Source organism: Pogona vitticeps, chromosome 3 (genome assembly GCF_051106095.1).
Source record: "Pogona vitticeps strain Pit_001003342236 chromosome 3, PviZW2.1, whole genome shotgun sequence".
Classification (NCBI taxonomy): Eukaryota; Metazoa; Chordata; class Lepidosauria; order Squamata; family Agamidae; genus Pogona; species Pogona vitticeps.
The window spans coordinates 67,182,378-67,201,238 of NC_135785.1; the positions used below are offsets into that span (position 1 = coordinate 67,182,378).

The 18,861-nt window shown below is 38.8% G+C and overlaps 1 protein-coding gene across 1 annotated transcript in view; it reads right to left on the reverse strand.

The window, feature by feature from the left end:
• Nucleotides 1-642: 642 nt before the first annotated feature.
• LOC110075339 (prolactin-releasing peptide receptor) overlaps nucleotides 643-18,861 on the reverse strand; it is a 38,290-nt gene continuing 20,071 nt past the window's right edge. Inside the window, exons 5-6 of the mRNA XM_078389610.1 lie at nucleotides 6,376-17,478; nucleotides 643-2,646 (exon numbers count right to left, since the gene is read on the reverse strand). Of these exons, the coding sequence (XP_078245736.1) occupies nucleotides 1,588-2,640 (1,053 nt within the window). The 5' untranslated portion in view covers nucleotides 2,641-2,646; nucleotides 6,376-17,478 and the 3' untranslated portion in view covers nucleotides 643-1,587. The remainder of the gene's footprint in view (nucleotides 2,647-6,375; nucleotides 17,479-18,861) is intronic.

Genomic DNA, 18,861 nt, shown 5'->3' on the forward strand with positions numbered 1-18,861 from the left:
AATACTGCAAAGTTAGCTAGATAGCTCAGTGCGTTGGGTACTTGACTGTGGCACCTGAGTTGAGAATTTCAATTCCCAATTGTGCCTTCTGGGAGAAGAGCCAGCCTGTATAGCCTTGGGCAAACTGCAGAGGCCTCAGGTACCTCCAGACGAAGAGAATGATATACCCCTTCTGAGCATGGTCTACCTGGAAAATCCTATAAAGGGTCACCATAACTCAGAATCGATTTAATGGCACATTGTTGTTTTTGTTTTTGTAGTAGTTGTTGTTATTGTTGTTGTTGTACTGAAAACATGGCAAATGTTCAGATTTTCTAGACCTCTGGTTCAGGCATAGATGACACAACATTTGGGGGATTAGGGAAGACAAAGAAGTTAAAAAAATCTGGCCAGATGTCATGGTCATTGGTCATATAGGCGGACGATGTGCAAGATAAAAATAGAAGATTCTGGGAAGAACAAAGGTACAAGATAGCAGATGGGCTTACAGGAATTGAAGCCTGTTATCATTTGAAGGTGCAGTTAATTTTTGGTCAAACTAAATCCATTTATATCATTGGACAGACATTTAGTGATCTGAATGTTTTAACATACTTTGGTCAACAAATCTGGACTTGTGAATAAAGAAATGGTTTCCAGAGGTATAATACTATTAATTTATTAATAAAGAAGCAAATATACTTGTAGCATCCAGAAGTTTACCACATTTATTATAATGTAACTTTTCATAGATGAGAGTCCATTTTATCAGATGCAGGAAGCATTCTCCACAGGTGGGAGGCTTTTACACACATATGGTAGGGAGACAAAATGGAAAGCTTACCTTAAACTAGGGCAATCACACCAAAGCTTCAATGTATGCAAAATAAGCACAGTGACCATTCACAACACAGTGCTGATAATACAACTATTCTGACATTGCTGAGATAATTCACATGTCCCATGCTACATAGTTTAGTCTCTTACTGTAATACAGTCTGAACATATAAGGATGCCCTCTCATGTAAAGTTTAATCAGATGTCGATGTGGCTCCTGTTTAGGGTAGTTGCCAATGGATTTGTTTGATAAGAGTGAGAGAGAGGGTCCAGCATCTAGCATCTCTACAACAATGACAAGGCATAACAATAGACAGCAGTTGATAATTCAGAAAGCTGTGCAAACCATAACACATTGTTTGAAATCTTGACATTTTACTGGCATTTGCAAGCACATGCCTTTAATTCGAGTTAGTACTGTATTTATTACACATTGTGCACTGTGTCCGCAGAGTCCAAAATACATAAATCAGATGCTAATTGCATTTACATCACCATTCTCTATATGAAAAATATTCTGTTACATGACACCAAGGAAAGAACTAAAATTATTACACCCACCCTTAAAGGGAATACATACAGAATGCAATGCTAAACCTGGGTTCCTGAATTTTTTCCTCCTCTATACATTCATCAAAGGCATCATCTGCAGAAAATGAGAGGAATGTATTTTATATGGACTTATGGTTTAGACAAACATACAACTTGAAATCATTTTGCACATTAACACACTAACATTAACTGGAAGAGATGAATCTTTAGGAGGGGTGATCAGATAATAACACTTACAGTCATACTTTGCCCAGAAGGAATTACTTTTCTATGGCAAACAAGCATTTTTTTAAGCTCCTCTCTGAAGCTGTCATGAAGCCAGGCATAGATGAATGGGTTGTAGCAGGCCGAACTCATTGCAAACCAGTGGCAGGCTAGCTGGATCAGGCTGAAATAATAGGAATCAATAGCATTGATGTTAATGTCCCGAATAAGGTTGAAGGTGTGAAGAGGAAGCCAGCACACCCCAAAGACTACGACTACCATAACCAACAGGCAGAATGTCCTCTTGCGTCTGGCTTTGTCCCACTCTGCCTGGTTCTGAGTCACACTTCCTGGCATGACCCTATTCTTCAGTTTGAGAGAGATCTTGATATAGGAGATCAGGATGACCAACAAAGGGAAGAGGTAGGTGATGAGCAGCAAGCACAAGGCATAAGTTTGTCTCTGTCGCTCTTGCTCTCCCCAAAACTCCTCACATAGAGTGACTCCTTGTTGATCCAGCTCCACGTAATAGGTATGGGCCATGGCTGGTAATGCCAAGCAGCAGGAGAGAATCCAAATGAAGAGAACCATGTAGGCACTGAGCTGCAGTGACACACGGCGTCGCAGCGGGTGCATAATGACCACATACCTGTCCACTGCAATGGTGGCCAAGGTGAAGATGGAGACATAAACAGTGACAGGCTGCATGAAGTAGACGAAATAGCACATGGTGCTGCCAAAAATCCAGCCACGTGGCTCAAAAACATAAGCAAGAGTCAGTGGCACACATGTGGCACACATAGCCACATCGGAAAGAGCAAGGTTCCCAATGAGGAAATTGGTGACATTGTGCATCTTCTTGATGCGCAAGATAACATGAACCAGAAGACAGTTGCCTACCATCCCAATCACAACCACACCTGTGTACATCAGGATGATTAACAACTTCAGCCGTTGTATCAGCTGCAAGCCCTGGAAAACCATGGAGGTCCCATTTGTACCAGAGTTGTGGGATATTGCAGTGTAATTGGTCAGAACGGTGTCAGAACCTTCAGTGAACTCAGACATTTTGGCCTGCAAGACAATAAACTATGGATGTTAGTGAGCAGTCTGGGAGCACCTGTAACTCAAGTGTTACATCAAGTTCCATTTACATCCTGCTGTATCTGCAATCTGAATGATATGATTAATGTTAGTGTATGGGGTTCCCTGCAGGGGTGACTCACTCAATTAAAATATATATATGTTGTTTTATATTTCACTATTGAAATGTATTTTAGCTCTTTATTTTGGATCTGTGTGGTTTGTACACTTTTTGATATGGTCAAAATGACTAATCAAATAAATATATACGGTATCATCTGATAATAAACTTCAGGAATGCAATGTTCCCCATATATATATGGGGAACACTGCATTCCCGAAGTTTATTCTCAGATGATTGCCATTATATTTCAAGAGCATGGGAAAGCAGAAACAGAAGTGGCCCAAAGCATGTGTGAGTAGGTGGAAAGAGAAGATGAAAAATCATAAGGTGTTCACTGCATTTGACATTTAAAAACCCACATTTAGATTACCTGTGATTTCACAGAAACAAAAAATAACTGGGTTGGAGGGGGCCTATAAGGCCACCAGGTCCAACCCTCTGCTCAGTGCAGGAATCCGAATCAAAGTAGATCTGAGAGATGGCTGTCCCATTTTCTCTTGAATGCCTCCAGTGTTGGAGCACTCACCACCTCTCGAAGTAATTGGTTCCATTGTTGCATTACTCTAACAGTCAGGATGTCTTCCTGATATTCAGCTGAAACCTGGCTTCCTGTAACTGGAGCCTGTTATTACATGTCCTGCATTCTGGGATGATCAAGAACAGATTCTGCTCCTCCTCTGTATCTTTCAAGTATTGAAAAGTGGTAGCGTATCTCCCCTCTGTCTTCTTTTTCCAAGATTAAACATGCCTAGTTCTTTCAGTCTTTCATCATCAGGCTTGGTTTCCAGTCCCCTGATTATCCTTGTTGCCCTCCTCTGAACTAGCTTCAGCTTGTTGACATGCTTCTTAAAGTGTGGTGTCCAGAACTGGAAACAGTACTCAAGATAAGGCCTAATCAGTGTCAAATAGAGGGAGACTAATACTTCATGGGATTTGGAGAGTATACTTCTGTTAATGCATCATAAAATAGTATTAGTTTTTGTTTTATTCTGTTTTTTTCAAGCCACATTACACTTTTGGCTGACATTGAGCTTGTGGTCTACAACAATTCCAAGATCCTTCTCACTTATAGCACTAATTTTGTAACTGCATTTGTTTTTTTTCCCCAGATTTGTTTTTTTTCCGCAAACTTTGCACTTTTCTCTGCTAAATTTCATTCTGTTGTTTCAACTCAGTGCTCAAGTCTATCAAGATCTTTTTGAATTTTGTTCCTGTCTTCCAAGGTACTAACGATTCCACCCAATTTTGTATTATCCACAAATCTGAGAAGTATTCCCTGAACTCTCTCATCCAAGTCATAAACAGAACTGTTGAAGAGTGCCATGCCCAGGACTGAGCCTTGTGCTACCCAACTTGTCACCTCCTCCAAGTTTAAGAAAGAACCATTGATAAGCACTCTCTGAGTATGATTCTGTAATCAATCTGACACCTACACTATCCAGCCCACACCAATGTCGATTGCTAATCAGAATATCATGGGGCACTTTGTTAAAGTCTTTGCTGAAGTCAAAACATATTATGTCTACAGCATTCCCACCGTCTACCAGGGAGGCTACCCAATGCAAAAAAAAAATGAAATTAGTTTGGCAGGATTTGTTTCTGACAAATCTTCATTGGCTTCTATTTATTACTGCATTGTTTTCAAGATACTTGCAGAGTGATTGTTTTATAATTTGCTCCAGAATTTTCCCTGGGATTGATATCAGGCTGACTGGTCTGTTGTTCCCACATACCTCTTTTTTCACCTTTTTGAAGACAGGGACCATGTTAGCCCTCCTCCAATTTCTGAGACTTTAGCAGAAAATGGTAATCCTAAACTGGGTCAGGCATTTCACACTGGCTGTTTTTAAAAAGAAAACCTCACATGGAAGGACAAATCATTGTAATTAATGATACACGTAGTTTGGCCCTCTGTTATTTTGGGCCAGACCTAGAAAGGAGTCAGGCTTCAGCACCTGGTAATGTGGAAAGCAGGTTGGAAGAACAAAGCTGGGAGGAAATTCTGGAAAGAGACTGGACAAACCCAAGAAAATGAATCAAAGTATGGTTGAGTATGGAGGAAGAAAAGGATAATATTGCCCAAATTTCTTATTTCATTCATTTTACTTATTTATACTCCACTCAACAAGACCCAATGCAGCTTGCACAAACTTAAATGATAAACTATTAAGTCAGCAAAAATAAAATAAATTCCAATAATAATTTTTTCATTGAACTTTTTACATAAGCCCTTTGTCAGTGACAGCGATTTCCTCTACTCTCTATCACTTTCTAGTTAAAGAAAAATTGATCCATTTGGATGAATGCCATAGTTTAGCAACAGATTCAGAACTCCGGGGCACTGAGGTCTTTTGTCACTCTTGTGGTGGGAGGATATATGAAGATTCTGCCATGTCTCCTGGCTTAGCCATTTACGCAAGGAGTTGTGAGAAATATGTGGTTTTTTGCAATCTCCCACCTACCAGGATCACTTCTGGAAAACCTTCACTAATGAGGAAACAAATAATGTAATTGCCACCAGGGTACAAAGGACCCCTGTGCAGATAGCTGGTAACTTGTTCTTAATGAAAAAGAGAGAGAGAGAATCTACCTAGTCTCTTCCTGGTAAACCTGATTAGAAATTGACACACACAGTGGTAACACAAAATTATTTCTGATCTCCCTATGAATGCCTGACGGGCATGTCCCTAATGTCTGGTAAGAGAAAGGAAGAGGGTGGGGGAAATTAAACTGATTTGAAGATGCAAAGGGAGAACGACTGTTTGTTCAGGTGAATATGTGTAAAGAGCTTTTTCCCTCTCACCAAGAACAGAGTAGCTCTTCCTCAGGAAGATTTTTGTGTCCTTGAAGGTTTCTTGCAGAATCTCAACAGTGCAAAATGACCCATTTAGGTTTTTGGAATCAATAAACCTAGGTCAATCACTGAGCTCCTCTAACCCTATATTACTCTTTTTTGAAGCTAGTTTTCTCACATTGCACTTTCTGGTCACCATAGCCTACTCTGTCTGTACAGAATATAACGCATAGTATGATAAGCTGAAAAATATAATGAATTTATAAATAAAAACACCCTGAGGAAAGATGGAAATAAATGGCCCTCAGAAACACTAATAAGCTCTTTTACAAGCAGACATGGAGCCCATACCCGCTGAAGAATGCTCATTTAGAAATAGAATGAAAGCAGGAAAAAAGAGAGGTGAAATGAAGGGGCAAGGGTGCGAAATCTTTAAATTCAGCTGCCTTGCAAATGCCCTTTGTTCCCAGACTGAAGAATGGGAAAAGGTAACAGGCATCAATACTCATAGGTCATAGTGTAAGTTTCTTCTGGAGTTAAAAGAGACAAACAAACAGGAAGAAAAGGGAAGTTGCAAGGACAAATATAATGCATACAAAAGAAGCTCATAAACTAAAGCAATGTGTATTAAATGAATATGCAAGCCTCTCTACTCAAGAGATTCTGGTGACCACAAGCAACAGTTTTATAATCAGCCACAATATGCATGCTATTGAGGAAGAGACAGAATTAACATCCATCTACATGTTTGCATCAGAAATGGATTAAATGGGATTCACAACATCTGCACTGTTTTCCCTACCTTGACTTGGGTGAGCTGTGTTATTCAGTATGATGAGGAGACCGTCCTGGATCTGGTATCATTGTCTTCCTGAGCCAATATGCTGTGCCTGGATTGTGAAACCAGCCACACTGTTTGATGATCAAGACTTTAAAGGGACAGAGATAGATTTCTTGGTAAAGTACAAATGGAAAGATTTCATTGGATGGGAAGCTGTGCCCCCTCCCCAAACATTATGCCTGCTGATTTCCCATTATGTTCTTTTGATTTTATTCATCCTTTTTTTTGGGGGGGGGGCAACTTCAAAACCTCCACTTTTAGTCAACAAAACAGACGTGCCTCTATTAAACTGCAGGGTATTTTCTCCATCTTCCCAAATAATTTGGTGTATTGAGAAACATAAATTTCATAAACATTTAGTTAAACAGAATAATTGAAGTATTTGAGTTGGGAAGCAAATTTGTTTTTGGAATTTTTTTGTAATCTGGAAAGTTCTGGGAGGAACTGGAAAACATCTCTAGGGCACTTTTGATTCCAAATCTGCTGGCATGGTGGCAGGAATAGAAGCAAGTACTGTACCTCTCTTGTTTAAAGATCTGGGTGATGGTTTCATGAGACAAAAGCATGGTTGCTCTCCATGGTACTGAAACAACCAGAGAATGAGTCAGAAAAGGGCTGGGCATGTCAATTCATTGTCCATTTTGATTTGGTACTTCAGATAATAATTGAATATCTGTCCAGCTCTGTCCTAGAGCTGGACAGATATTCAAATTTCCAAGTCTCTGGAACCCCCATCCACTTGAATGGGGACACAAAAATATCTTTAAATTTAAGTGGGTTTACTGCAAGTTTGCCTTGGCTATTGCCTGGCAAGAATGTCTCCTTACACCCATGTAGCATAGGAGAAGGAAGGAAATGCTACAGGCAATATTCTGTTTCTCTGGCCAATCATCATTAGGGTCTAGTCTGTGGAACCTCCCTTCCAATCCCATGTAGAGTGGGCAGTGGAAAGAAAAAGCTAGGGGAGCTTATGTAGCAGTCTCTTCATATCTGAGGCAGCCCAAAGGCTGCAACAGCAAGTTGCTTTAGCTGATTCCAGGCAGAAGACTCCAACCCCAGCAAGGTAGAATTCCTGAGGCAAACTGAACAACAATACCTCAAAATGCTGCCAAAAAGGGGGGGAGGGAAAGAAAGCCATTGCCCTGCTAACACTGAAGTCTAATTATTCAAAACACAGACAAAGACACAAGAGGCCAATGCAGGCATGTGCATACTCAGTTCTAAAGTAAGTCAAAGTGACCCTAAGTCTACATAAGCCAATCTGGATCTGCCCTAACCTACCTAGTACTGAACTGGAATGAGCCGAAATGTGGTAAAACCTAACTCACTGAGCTATCCAGCCAGCCGGCTTCCTCTTGAATTGTAGTTATTGAAATCATGTTTATAGAAAAAGCTTGATATGTTGCCACATCTCAGAATAAGACCAATATAATCTAGAATCTTCTGGAGAAATCAATACATTTTCAGATATGAGTGGATTTATTGACTATAATCCTCTAGCATTTAACTGTGACTGCTGTTGTCCACAAAGACAGGAATCCACAATATTTCCGCTTTTTTAAATTTAGGAAGGTTTTGTGAACTTTTTCAACAAATATTAGCTCATACTTTATCACATCTTTATGCACCATTTATAAGGATTGTATACACATCAGCATACCCATTTTTCCTTTTGAAGAATGCAAGCAATATTCATGCTGCGTAGCTTGTGGGGTAAAATGTCTTATGTCTTACAGACTCTCCTAAATATCTATATATGGAGAATATAAGAACAAGCATCTAGCTTCTGTAAACTGAGGGTGGAAGGCTATGCTCAGTGTGCAGCGTTCAGGGTGGGAGGAGAGAGGGTGGGCTTTTTTCTAATACAAGCAAACGGTCTTTACTAATACTTAGACCTCCACAATCAGGTGTTACTGGCACAGTGTTATTATTTTATTAATGTTGCTTGTGACATGGACTGGAAGGAATGCTTGTGGGGAGGGGATTAAAAAACAGAAGTCAGCAAATGTGGCTTTCCTGGTGCTTTCAGCTTACAACTCCCATCAGCCCCAGCCAGAGTAGCCAATGGTGATGGATTATGGAAGCCACACTCCAGAAGCACCTGGAGAGCTACAGATGCTCAGCCCTTAACACGGGTAAGCCTCAAAAAGTATTTTAATAAATTATGACCTTTTAAACAACATGAAAGGCAAGTGGATCAGCCCTGCCAGCTGACACATCACACCTGCCTCATAAGGAATTCTAAGCGTTTTGGATATTTGAGAGGACACATGGACAAGCTGACTGCAAATTGAGTATGGTGTCATTTGAAGTGGTTCTTGGTCAATCAGGCCAAACTAGAGTTCACTCCATCATCTTGTTTGCCAGAATGGCCAGCCACAGGGAAGCCAAAAAAAAAAAAAAAGATATGTAAGAATATGTTGCACCATTTTGAATTTTTAGTTTAGTTCTTCTAGTTGCACAGCAGAAGTGGAGGGAATCACAGAACAAAATATCCCCAATTTCTCCAATTTAGTTCGCTCCCTTTTCTCATCAACTGGCACTCACAATCTAAGCCTGGATTCCTTCCAAATAAAAATAGGCCTTTCAAAATGGAAAAACAACCACTTTGTTATAAAACTGAGTATGCATGGGACAGGCTTACCAGCAAGAGTGTTAAGAAGTTGACACATTGTTGCATTTTCAGGGTGGGGAAGGAAATGTTTGAAGGGCAAAGAAAGATCACAGAAATAGTGAAAAAATTGTTTTGAAGAGGAAAAAAGAAAAAGAAGAAAAAACACTCCAGGCTTGGTTTAGATGAAGTAATGGAGTGAAGATTCTCCAGAAAGGGACATTTTGCCTTTCTGGAGAACTTTCACTCCATTTCTTCATCTAAAGCAAGCCTGGAGTGTCTTATCCCTAGACATACATTTTGCCATGTATCTCTAGGGAATTACCATGCATTTTTGTAAGGCATATTCAAAGTATTTCTGCATTACAAAACCAAAGAGCAGTTGTGTTTGTTCCACCCCTGAGTGCTTTCGGTAAACATTATCTCAGGATTTCTGAGAAAATGCTCCTGAGAAAATTCTTTCAAGGCAATCTTTTGACCTTGTCAGTCAGGACCGAATCAGCTGACTCTCAGGAGGAGAACTTTTAAACTCCTCTTGGCCAAATAGGCATTGGTGTTGGAAAAGGGATTCTGACTGCAAAAATAATTTTAAAAGAAAGAAGAAAAAGAAAAGAAAAGAGACCAAATATTCAGGCCCCCATTTGTTTAAGCTGTGAAATTACTGTGTTTTTTTTTCTTTATGACTGGGGATATTCTTATCCAATGTTAGCAGAGGTTTTGTGCCTGTACATTGTCATAGTTTCAACCATATCACCCATCTTGTCTCTGTACAATTGTCTGGTAATTAAGAAAGAAAAACTTCAAAGATGTTATGTGCCATTAAGACACTTCTGATTTGTGGTGAATATTTTAAAAGTTAATACAGTAACCTCCAAAATGCCCTATTATTAACAGTTCAGCTCAGATCTTGCAAACCAAAAGGATCCTTTATTAGGTTGCTCTCTCTTCCTATTGCCCCCTTCTGCCTAGCAAGACAGTGGTGCCTTGACTTACGAATGCCCTGACTTACGAACATTTTGAGTTACGAACAGCTCCAGAGGCGAAATATTGCTTTGAGTTACGAATGGAGCTTTGACTTACGAACAGAAACAGGCAGGGGGGAAAGGCGGGAAATTCAAACTGTTGGTGGCAAAGAGGCTGCTTCTTTGTACCTCTTTCACCCCAACGGTTAGAGTAGGCGGTTAGGGAACTGTTTTACTCCTGGAGCACAGGAAGAGGAAGGAGACGCAGGGTGGCGCGGATCTACTCATGAGTAAGCTCCGCCAAAGGTGTGGGTCTACTCATGAGTAAGCACCACCAAAGGCGCGGGTCAGAGGGGCTCCGTGGCGGCACAGGAGGAGGAAGGAGAAGCGGTCAGGTGCCGGTGCTTTGGAAGCCCGGGAAGCCTCCGCAGAGGCTTCAGACTGGCAAGGTGCTGCTTTTTCCTTTTAAAAAAGTTGTTCTGGGAGGGTTTTGGAGGGTAGGTTTGTGCTGTGGGGGTTACATTTCTGTGTTGTCTTTCGGTTGTTTTTTAGTTCCAGCGTGGGACTTGCTCCAATGTTTATTTTTTGATTTGTTTGTTTTTTGTTTTTGTTTTTTGCAGTCCCAGCATGGGACTTGCAGTGTTTTATTTTTAATTTTAATTTTTTTGGTATTTTTTTTCCTTTGGCCAGAACGGATTAATCAGTTTTCAATGCATTCCTATGGGAAATGATGCTTTGATTTACGAACATATTGACTTAACGGCCACCATTCCAATACGGATTACGTTTGTAAGTCAAGGCACCACTGTATTATCTTTTTCTGTACATTCTCCTCAAGCCCTGAAAACTAACAGCTGTGGTGTCTTTTATTGAGACAATCTGTTGTATACTAGGTCTTCCTCTCTTCCTACTATCCCCTACTTTTCCCAGCCATATTGTCATTTCTGATCAGTTCTGCAATTTCACTTTATGTCCATGGTAGGATCACTCATTTTTTTGCTCTTGTGATAATTCAGGCTCAACTTGATTGAGCATCCACTTTTCTGCTTTTCTGCCTCTCTGTATTATCTTGTGAGACTCTCCTCCAACAGCTCAATAAATGGGTTGTCCATATCTAACTATCATTCTTTCACATAGTATGGATGATTTTGACCTAGGTTTCCAGTGACAATCTTTGCTAACTCCCAACTCTCTCTCTTTTTTTTTAATTTCAAAAGGTGAGGGAACATCTTTTGGAAAATTATGCACATGGCGTATTATAGAGCTTTTGGCCTCATACAGCTTTTCTTCCCCAGCTTGCCTACCCAAAGGAAAGGGTTTGGAAATTGGAAGAAAGCTTTCTAGTCTGCATTATGCAAAGCAGGCATGGCAACCTTAGTTTATCTTAAAGGTTAAAAGATGTGTATATTTCTCCATTGTATGAGTTGCACTTACCCACACCTTTGCTTCACCATTAAGTTGAAAACAGCCCTTCAAAATATTTTGGCAGAGAGACTATAGCCACATCCCAGCTGTTCTTGCTTCTGTCCTCTTGCAGCATCCACAGTACAGAACCTGTGCTCATCTCCTGGCATCGTCTAGAAATCTATCTTCCAATTCATGTAATTCTACATAAATTCTATTGAAATTTGTGTGTAGAGTATGTATAGTCAAACCTCCATTTTTTTAAAAAACAGGAAATACAATTTTAAAAAATCCTTTGATGTATGAATGTGGGGCATTATGCTTCTGTATCCAGGATTCAAGATTTCAGGAAATAGCTTGATATTGCTGTGTTACTGGCAGGAAAAAGGATGCCAAGCTTTACATAGCAAAGGGCATAACATTCACACTTGTCAAAACAACACCAAAAATAACAGCCCTGGCAGTTACTTTTTGTTTAGGTGAAGAGTGGTTAATTGATTAAAAAGGGAATCTTCTTCTGAAATTTTCCCTTGCTTGTTATCTCTTTGTGCATGGTAATGAGCATAAAAGGGAATCCTGTAGACCATCTTGACTGTTGACATTGGTGTTTCAGGCTACCCTTTGTTATCTAAAGTTTAGCATCCTTATGGGCTGCCAGAAGGTGTCACATAATTAAAATGAATGGTTGTGTCTCTGCATTTCCTCCATAAAGTAAGGGCAATTGGTCTCTCAGCAAAGTGTTAACTGAGGCAGGAGATCCAGGAACATTGGCACTCTAAATTATTATCATCTTCTCTTTGAAGGTATGCGCACCCTAAATACAGAGATGTTCATCTGCAATGCAAATGGGCAAAGAGCAAAGTTTTCCAATAAAGTGGGCTTTCCTGTCTAGCCAGGTAAGTTTTTCAAATGCCTTCATCTATGGAAATGCTTTTGTCCTGCCTTTGCAGTAACTGTGACTGTCCACATTGCACTTCATTTTGCTTCTGTTATGTTAAAGTATAACATAATCATGGCTCAAGGCATAAAGGAACTTGTGCATCACTATAGTAGATTTCATATTAATGTGAGTTAGGTAGACTGCTGTATTTCGCCCTGGCCTTGATCCACCTATTCTTCTACTGTGACTGAAGCTCCTATAATCTAAATGAGCTATAAACTCCACCTTGAATGGGAATATAAAGGGCTATTACTTAGGGCCACTGAAATGACATTTTCATTGTATACAAGGAAAGAGGAAAAATGAAATGCCAAGGCTATACCTAACTACATATGCATCAAACAGATTGAATCCTCTTAATTAATTCCCATCTTTTTCCTACTGTACTTTGTATCAGATACAATTCCTTTTGTTTTATTCATAAAAGCTTCCACTTATTATTCAATGTACCAGCACAGAATGTTAACAATGGCACATTGTTTGCTTTTAATCTCTGTTTAACATTACACAGGTATTATTTCATTAGCCAACACCCTTCGATTTAGCCAGAGTGAAAAGTGTTAGTACAGGAAATGAAAAAATACAAAAGAAACAGGGACACCAGCAAAAAATTCTATGGCACTATTACAACCAACGAAGTATGAATCATTTCACTGCATCCCGAAAAGCCCAGTGTGACTCTGTCTCTTTATTCTGTTAAAATGTATAGAAAGAAGCACACAATGGTCCAGATCATTTGACAGTTCTCACTAAAGAGGTTTCACACTTAAGTGAACATTAATGACCATGTCAAAACCCTGGCGCTTAACAGCAGATTCGCAGGAGAAATTGCTTCACAGAATAGATAGCTCCCACTAATATATTGTATTGATTTTTGGATTTGTGAATAATTTTAGTGTTAAGAAAACTACATCTGGAAATTAAGTTGGGATTTCATATTCCTTGGGAGATGGACTGTTAAATATGTTGTAGAAATATTGCTATTATATGTCACACCTCCAGAACTTACATTAATGCTGATGCCATGGGAAAGGATGGACAAGGTCATTTAAGAATCTGGGTACAATAATTTTGTTTTCCATCCTAATAAAGCCTCATATTCAATAATTGTTGGGAGTGGGATAAGTCATGTTATCTGTTCATTCAAGTTTTCCAATTCCTCTCCTATGTAGAGCAGGAAACAAGGATTAATGTCGAGATAAAACAAGAGGAACCGACAGATATGTAATCTGGTGCACATGAGGTAAGCTAAGGCTCAGGGCTTTTTTCTATTTTTAAACATTCCTGCCCATGCCAAAGGGAAAAGATGTGGGACAAACAGTTGAGAACATGAAACACATTCTTAATCCCACTCATTACTTGCTGGGAGTGGTTGTAACTCAGTAGTAGAGCACAAGGTTGGCATGCAGAAGGTCCAGGTTTAATCACTGGCATCTCCAGGCAGGGCTGGAAAATTGCTGCTGGAAACACTGGACAACTGTGCAAATATATCCATGGTGCCTGATGACTGCAACATCATTTTGCCTTGGCTGTAGGAATCAGTCAACCAACATCATAGACTGGTTTTAGGTCACTGTGGCTGAAGTCCAGTAGTGGGTTGCAACTAAAGGAGGCCTATTGAATCAGTGTGGATTTGGTGAGTCAACTGCTTCATGTGTTACATTAATTCAATGGGTCTACTCTAACTGTGATTTAATGCTGTGTTTCAGCCATTGCTTCCATTGGTGAATATTTGTATTTGACACGCATTCATATATAAGCATTTTTTGGTTCGTAAGCATTAGAATAAATTACTTCTCTAAGATTTTCTGAGTCATAAAAACAAGGAAAAGTTTCCACCTTGATAAAATTCTATTGCTTACAAAAATGCGACTAAGAAACTGAGCTTTGGCATCTATGGTATGTGTGCTGAATTCTAAAATGCTACATCTCACGTTATCCAATTAAAAGTACACTAGTTTTTTTTAAAAAAATGAAAAATGACGCATGGTTTCTGTTTCCAAGGGACTTTTATATTTCTGTCAAATTTTAGTAAAAACTACGTATTCATGCGTCCCAAGAAGGTAATGTGGCATTGGTTTGGAGATGTTCTGAACAACAGCTGAAAGTTATTATGGTTTTGCTACCCCATTAAAATCTACAGCAATAAATAGCAGCAAAGTTACCTTGTACATGCTCTGTTCCATTCTGAAGCTAGAATGTTGGCAGTGCTCTAATGTTTGAGGGATATTAAATTAATTCAAGGAGTCTAGTGTATTCTGTTTGCAAGGCTAACCTCACACGTGTATTCTGTTAAGCAAAGTGATCTCTCATACTCTCTGAGGCTCACAATGGACTTACTTTCAAGCAGCCCTTCCTGCTACTCTGTCATCCTTCCAAACCAACATTGCCCTTACATAAAGGGGTGAGAGATCACTGGCAGAGATAACTGCTAACCAAATTATTGCTCCTAAATTGAGGCATCAGTTCTACTGGTCACGCTCAGCTGGATCTGTTGCCACTGGGTGGCAGAGAAGTTTAAAATTTCAAGGCTTCTTGAGGCAATTCATTGAGTGAAGATGGACTAGAACAACAGTAATAATGAATCCCAGGGACAAAATACATTCCTGACCCACAACATCTGAGCATTAAAGAAGAGTAACATAGATTTTGGTACACAAAAGCTCACACTAAAATAAATCTGTTCGTCTTTAGACTGCTGCAACATTTTGACTTTTTTTCTCCTTTATTTTCCCACTTTAATTTTGCCAAGATTCCCCTTATGTTAGACAACTCTGTGGAGCTTGTGTCAGTATGAGATCATTTCAACCCTAGTCTTAAATTATTAGGTTTTTAAATTATTGAATACAAAGAATTGTGACATTAGTAGGTATAGTGTGAAGAAGTTTAGAAATCCCTTCCTTTCCCTCCTCTGTGCGCGCATGGGCACATGTGTGTTGCTCAATGCACATATTCTCTAGGACAACCATCTCTCCTTCCCAGTTTTCATTTCTTACTTGTGTGACTACCACAGGGAAATAAGTACTTGAAATTCTTCAGGATCCTAGCAACAAAGCACTTGCAATTCAACTGTAGCCATTTTTTTAAAAAAAATTGCATTCCACATCCCTGTCTCCATTAGATTTGGACAGGGTCACTTTAATACACTACTGTTTTCAAGCATGACTAAAATAAAACTGATCAAAAGTAGTATTTACATGAGCATGTTTTTCTGCAATATGAAGTAGAGGAGAATTAATTCAATGTAACCACCTTCTTTATCTATCTGGATTTTTATTGACTGATAGGGTTGACTGGATAGCTCAGTGAATTACGTATTTGGCTACGGAGCCAGGAGTTGGGAGTTTGATTCTCCACTGCACCTCCTAGGAAAACAGACACTCTGTGTAGCCTTGGGCAAGTGCACAATACCAGAGTGTCCCTAGAAGAAGGGAATGTTAAACCACTTCTGAGTGCTTTCTAGCTAGAAAACCCTGGAAAAGGTCACTGTAAGTCAGAATTGACTTAATGACATATAAAGACTACTTGTCTGAAAAATGCTATCTGTATATGTTGGGCTCTTATATAGTTAACAAATGTGTTTCAGATACAATCCTGGAGAGGTTCTATACTCTATCAGGCCATTAGCCCCTCTCTCCCAGTATTGACTACACTGACCAGCAGCATTTCAGCACCAGAAATACAAAGGGGTGGGGGAGTGGAGACAAATTTTAAGCTGAGTGTGGCTAGTGGGAGGCCATTTTTCAAACTTTGTGGAACCAATCACAAAGCAGTAACATTTCGCTATAGAAAATGTAGCTCACCCCTATCCTACTTTAGCCTATATCATCAGTTGGCTCAATACAACAAGATAGAGGGTTGATAAATTCACTGAGAGAGAGAGAGAGACAGAGACAGACAGACAGACAGACACACACACACACACACACAGAGAGAGAGAGAGAAAGAGAGAGAGAGAGAGAGAGATTTAATAATAGTTTTTCAAGGGGTAGGACAGCTTTCAAAGGCAGGTGCCCTTCATGTGTTTTGAAATAAAATTCTGACTATTGACTATACTGGTTAAGGCTGATGGGAGTCATAATCCAAATCACCTGACTGGTACTTGGTTGGGAAATTCTGGTCTGGGGTAATAGCTCACATTAAACAATATAATGTTAGTCTTTAAGGTGCCACCAAGTTTTTGTCTTTTTATTTGTCCTTTTCTTATTTTTTCTTTTATTTTGTTTTTACCTATAATGTTTACACAGACTTACACAGCTACCTCTTATATATGTACAAAATAATCTCTTTATCTCCATGGACAGAATCATATTGCCTTACATAAGGCCAACCGTGCAAGTACAGTAATTGTCAGCACATTCCACATGACTCAGCAATTGATGCAATTCTGTGCCTGTTTGCACAGCAGGTAAGCTGACAAACAGTGAGCAAAAAGGGAAAACATCTTGTGCAACTGTCCTTATGTACATGGTTTCCCCCACATTTCACCCAGTGGATCATTTAACATTCACCAAATATAGTATTTATATAAGACTTACATTTTCATAGCGGATTGATTACATCCAAACAGACATTGTTCACTGGTTTTTTTGAATTGTTACTATAACCCAGGAACTAACACTCATTGAAAGCTAGGTTGTCAGGTGCATGCCTATGAATACAAGCTGCACCTAGTCAATGAGCGGCAATTTGCTATCAGAACTTACATAGTTTCCCTTGCAGAAGCATAAACTGCCAATAGGATTTTGGCCACTTTGTAGTTAGGTTTTAATGAAAACCAACTGATACACTCTGGTTTATATCAAACATTTTTCATTTGACTTTTCTCTCCACCTGAAGTCTTGTGTGAGCAGAAGGTATTCAATGTGCCAGACAGGAGACAAACAGTGCAAAATCTGGAGCCACCAATTATGAATTAAACCAATAAATCATATTTCAGAACTATGTCTAGACAAATCAGACTGTACTCTATTGACTTTTAACTGCAGGTGGCCGAAAATCACACATTACTGCACAAACTATATATTCATAGGGCTGCCGATATTAATATATGTTGCAGAAAAAATGTTTGCGACAAGATTGCGAAAGTCCATTATGAGAATCCAGGTAGAATGACAATCCTCCCTCCTTCAGATCCTTCTCCATGTCTACTTAAAAACAAAGAAACAATAAAAAAGAAATCATCTTGGAGGGCTCAAAAACTCAGGAACTCTTGGGAACAGTTTTTGGCATCAGAGAGGGCTGCAAGGATAAAGGGGCAGAAGAATCTCAAATGCACTTTGACAGTCAGATGGGATTTAGGCCAAAGTGCCTTGAATGTTAATAAATTTATTATGGCATAAGCTTTCATAAAATATGTATGCAACTAAGCTATTTATTTATTTATTGAAAATATTTTTACCCTGCCTTTCTTCTTAAAAAAAAACCCAACACACACCAAGACAGATTATATCACTAAAAGACAATGTTCAAAGCTAAAAACAAAGGTGGCTTATATTAGAAAAATGAAAGGAAATAAAATGATGACCCAGGTTAGGAGCAAAGCTGAAGAGAAATTTTTTAAAAAGAAATACTTTATTTTCCAAAAGGGCAGGTATACTCAAAGCTACAAGAAAGAAAATTACAGTGCAAATCAAGAAGATGCAGCTAATTTAGAGGGTAAAATTGCCTTTCTCTTCTCAAGGGAAGGCATATGGTCTAAATCATCCAAAAGGAACAAAGAGAGATAAGCAAGTTCAAACAACTATATTTTGTTTGTTTATTTATTTATTTATTTATTTATTTATTTATTTATTTATTTATTTATTTAATTTATATGCCGCCCACACTACCCAAAGGTCTCTGGGCGGCTTACAGCATTTAAAATAAGTGAATATATAAAGTTACTTGTTTTTAGTAACACCCTGATCTTCTGTATATATCCTAATGGTTATTACATCACTCCAATAAAAATGACTTTACACTGATTAATTAGTAGGCTTAAACTTTGTCAACTTCTTTGTTCTTTCCCATCTAATTGGGGCTCTCTTCCAAATTTTCTTATCAAATGTAGAGAATTGTAAATCATTGCACAAAGTTCTTCCCTGGTGCCAGAATGATGTCAGTTACCATTAAACTGTCATCCACATTTTAATTAAACCAGTGATCAGGAGAAGCTTTAGGCTTTAAAGGCGAAGCTTCACAGCTTATCAGAAATATGAATGGTAATTGACAGGAATTCCAAAATAAAAGAAAAAATTTAAAGGACGTGAAAGAAACATTAGCCATTCCTACAAAGCAGTTTTAAATTATAATATGGTTGTGTGAAAAGAGCCATAAAAAAAAAGGAAACAATAATATATAGAATGATGTATCTGTTAACACAATACATTTTAAACATTTCATTTATTCTCTGTGTACTGTATTACTTCATAACCAGACAATTTAGAGATAAGTTCTTGCTTTCAAAGTTTAGTTTTAATTGGGAGGACTATCAAGTTACTGTGTTACTTATGTCTGAATATTCTTCCTAATTATAGCTCAAAGGAGTA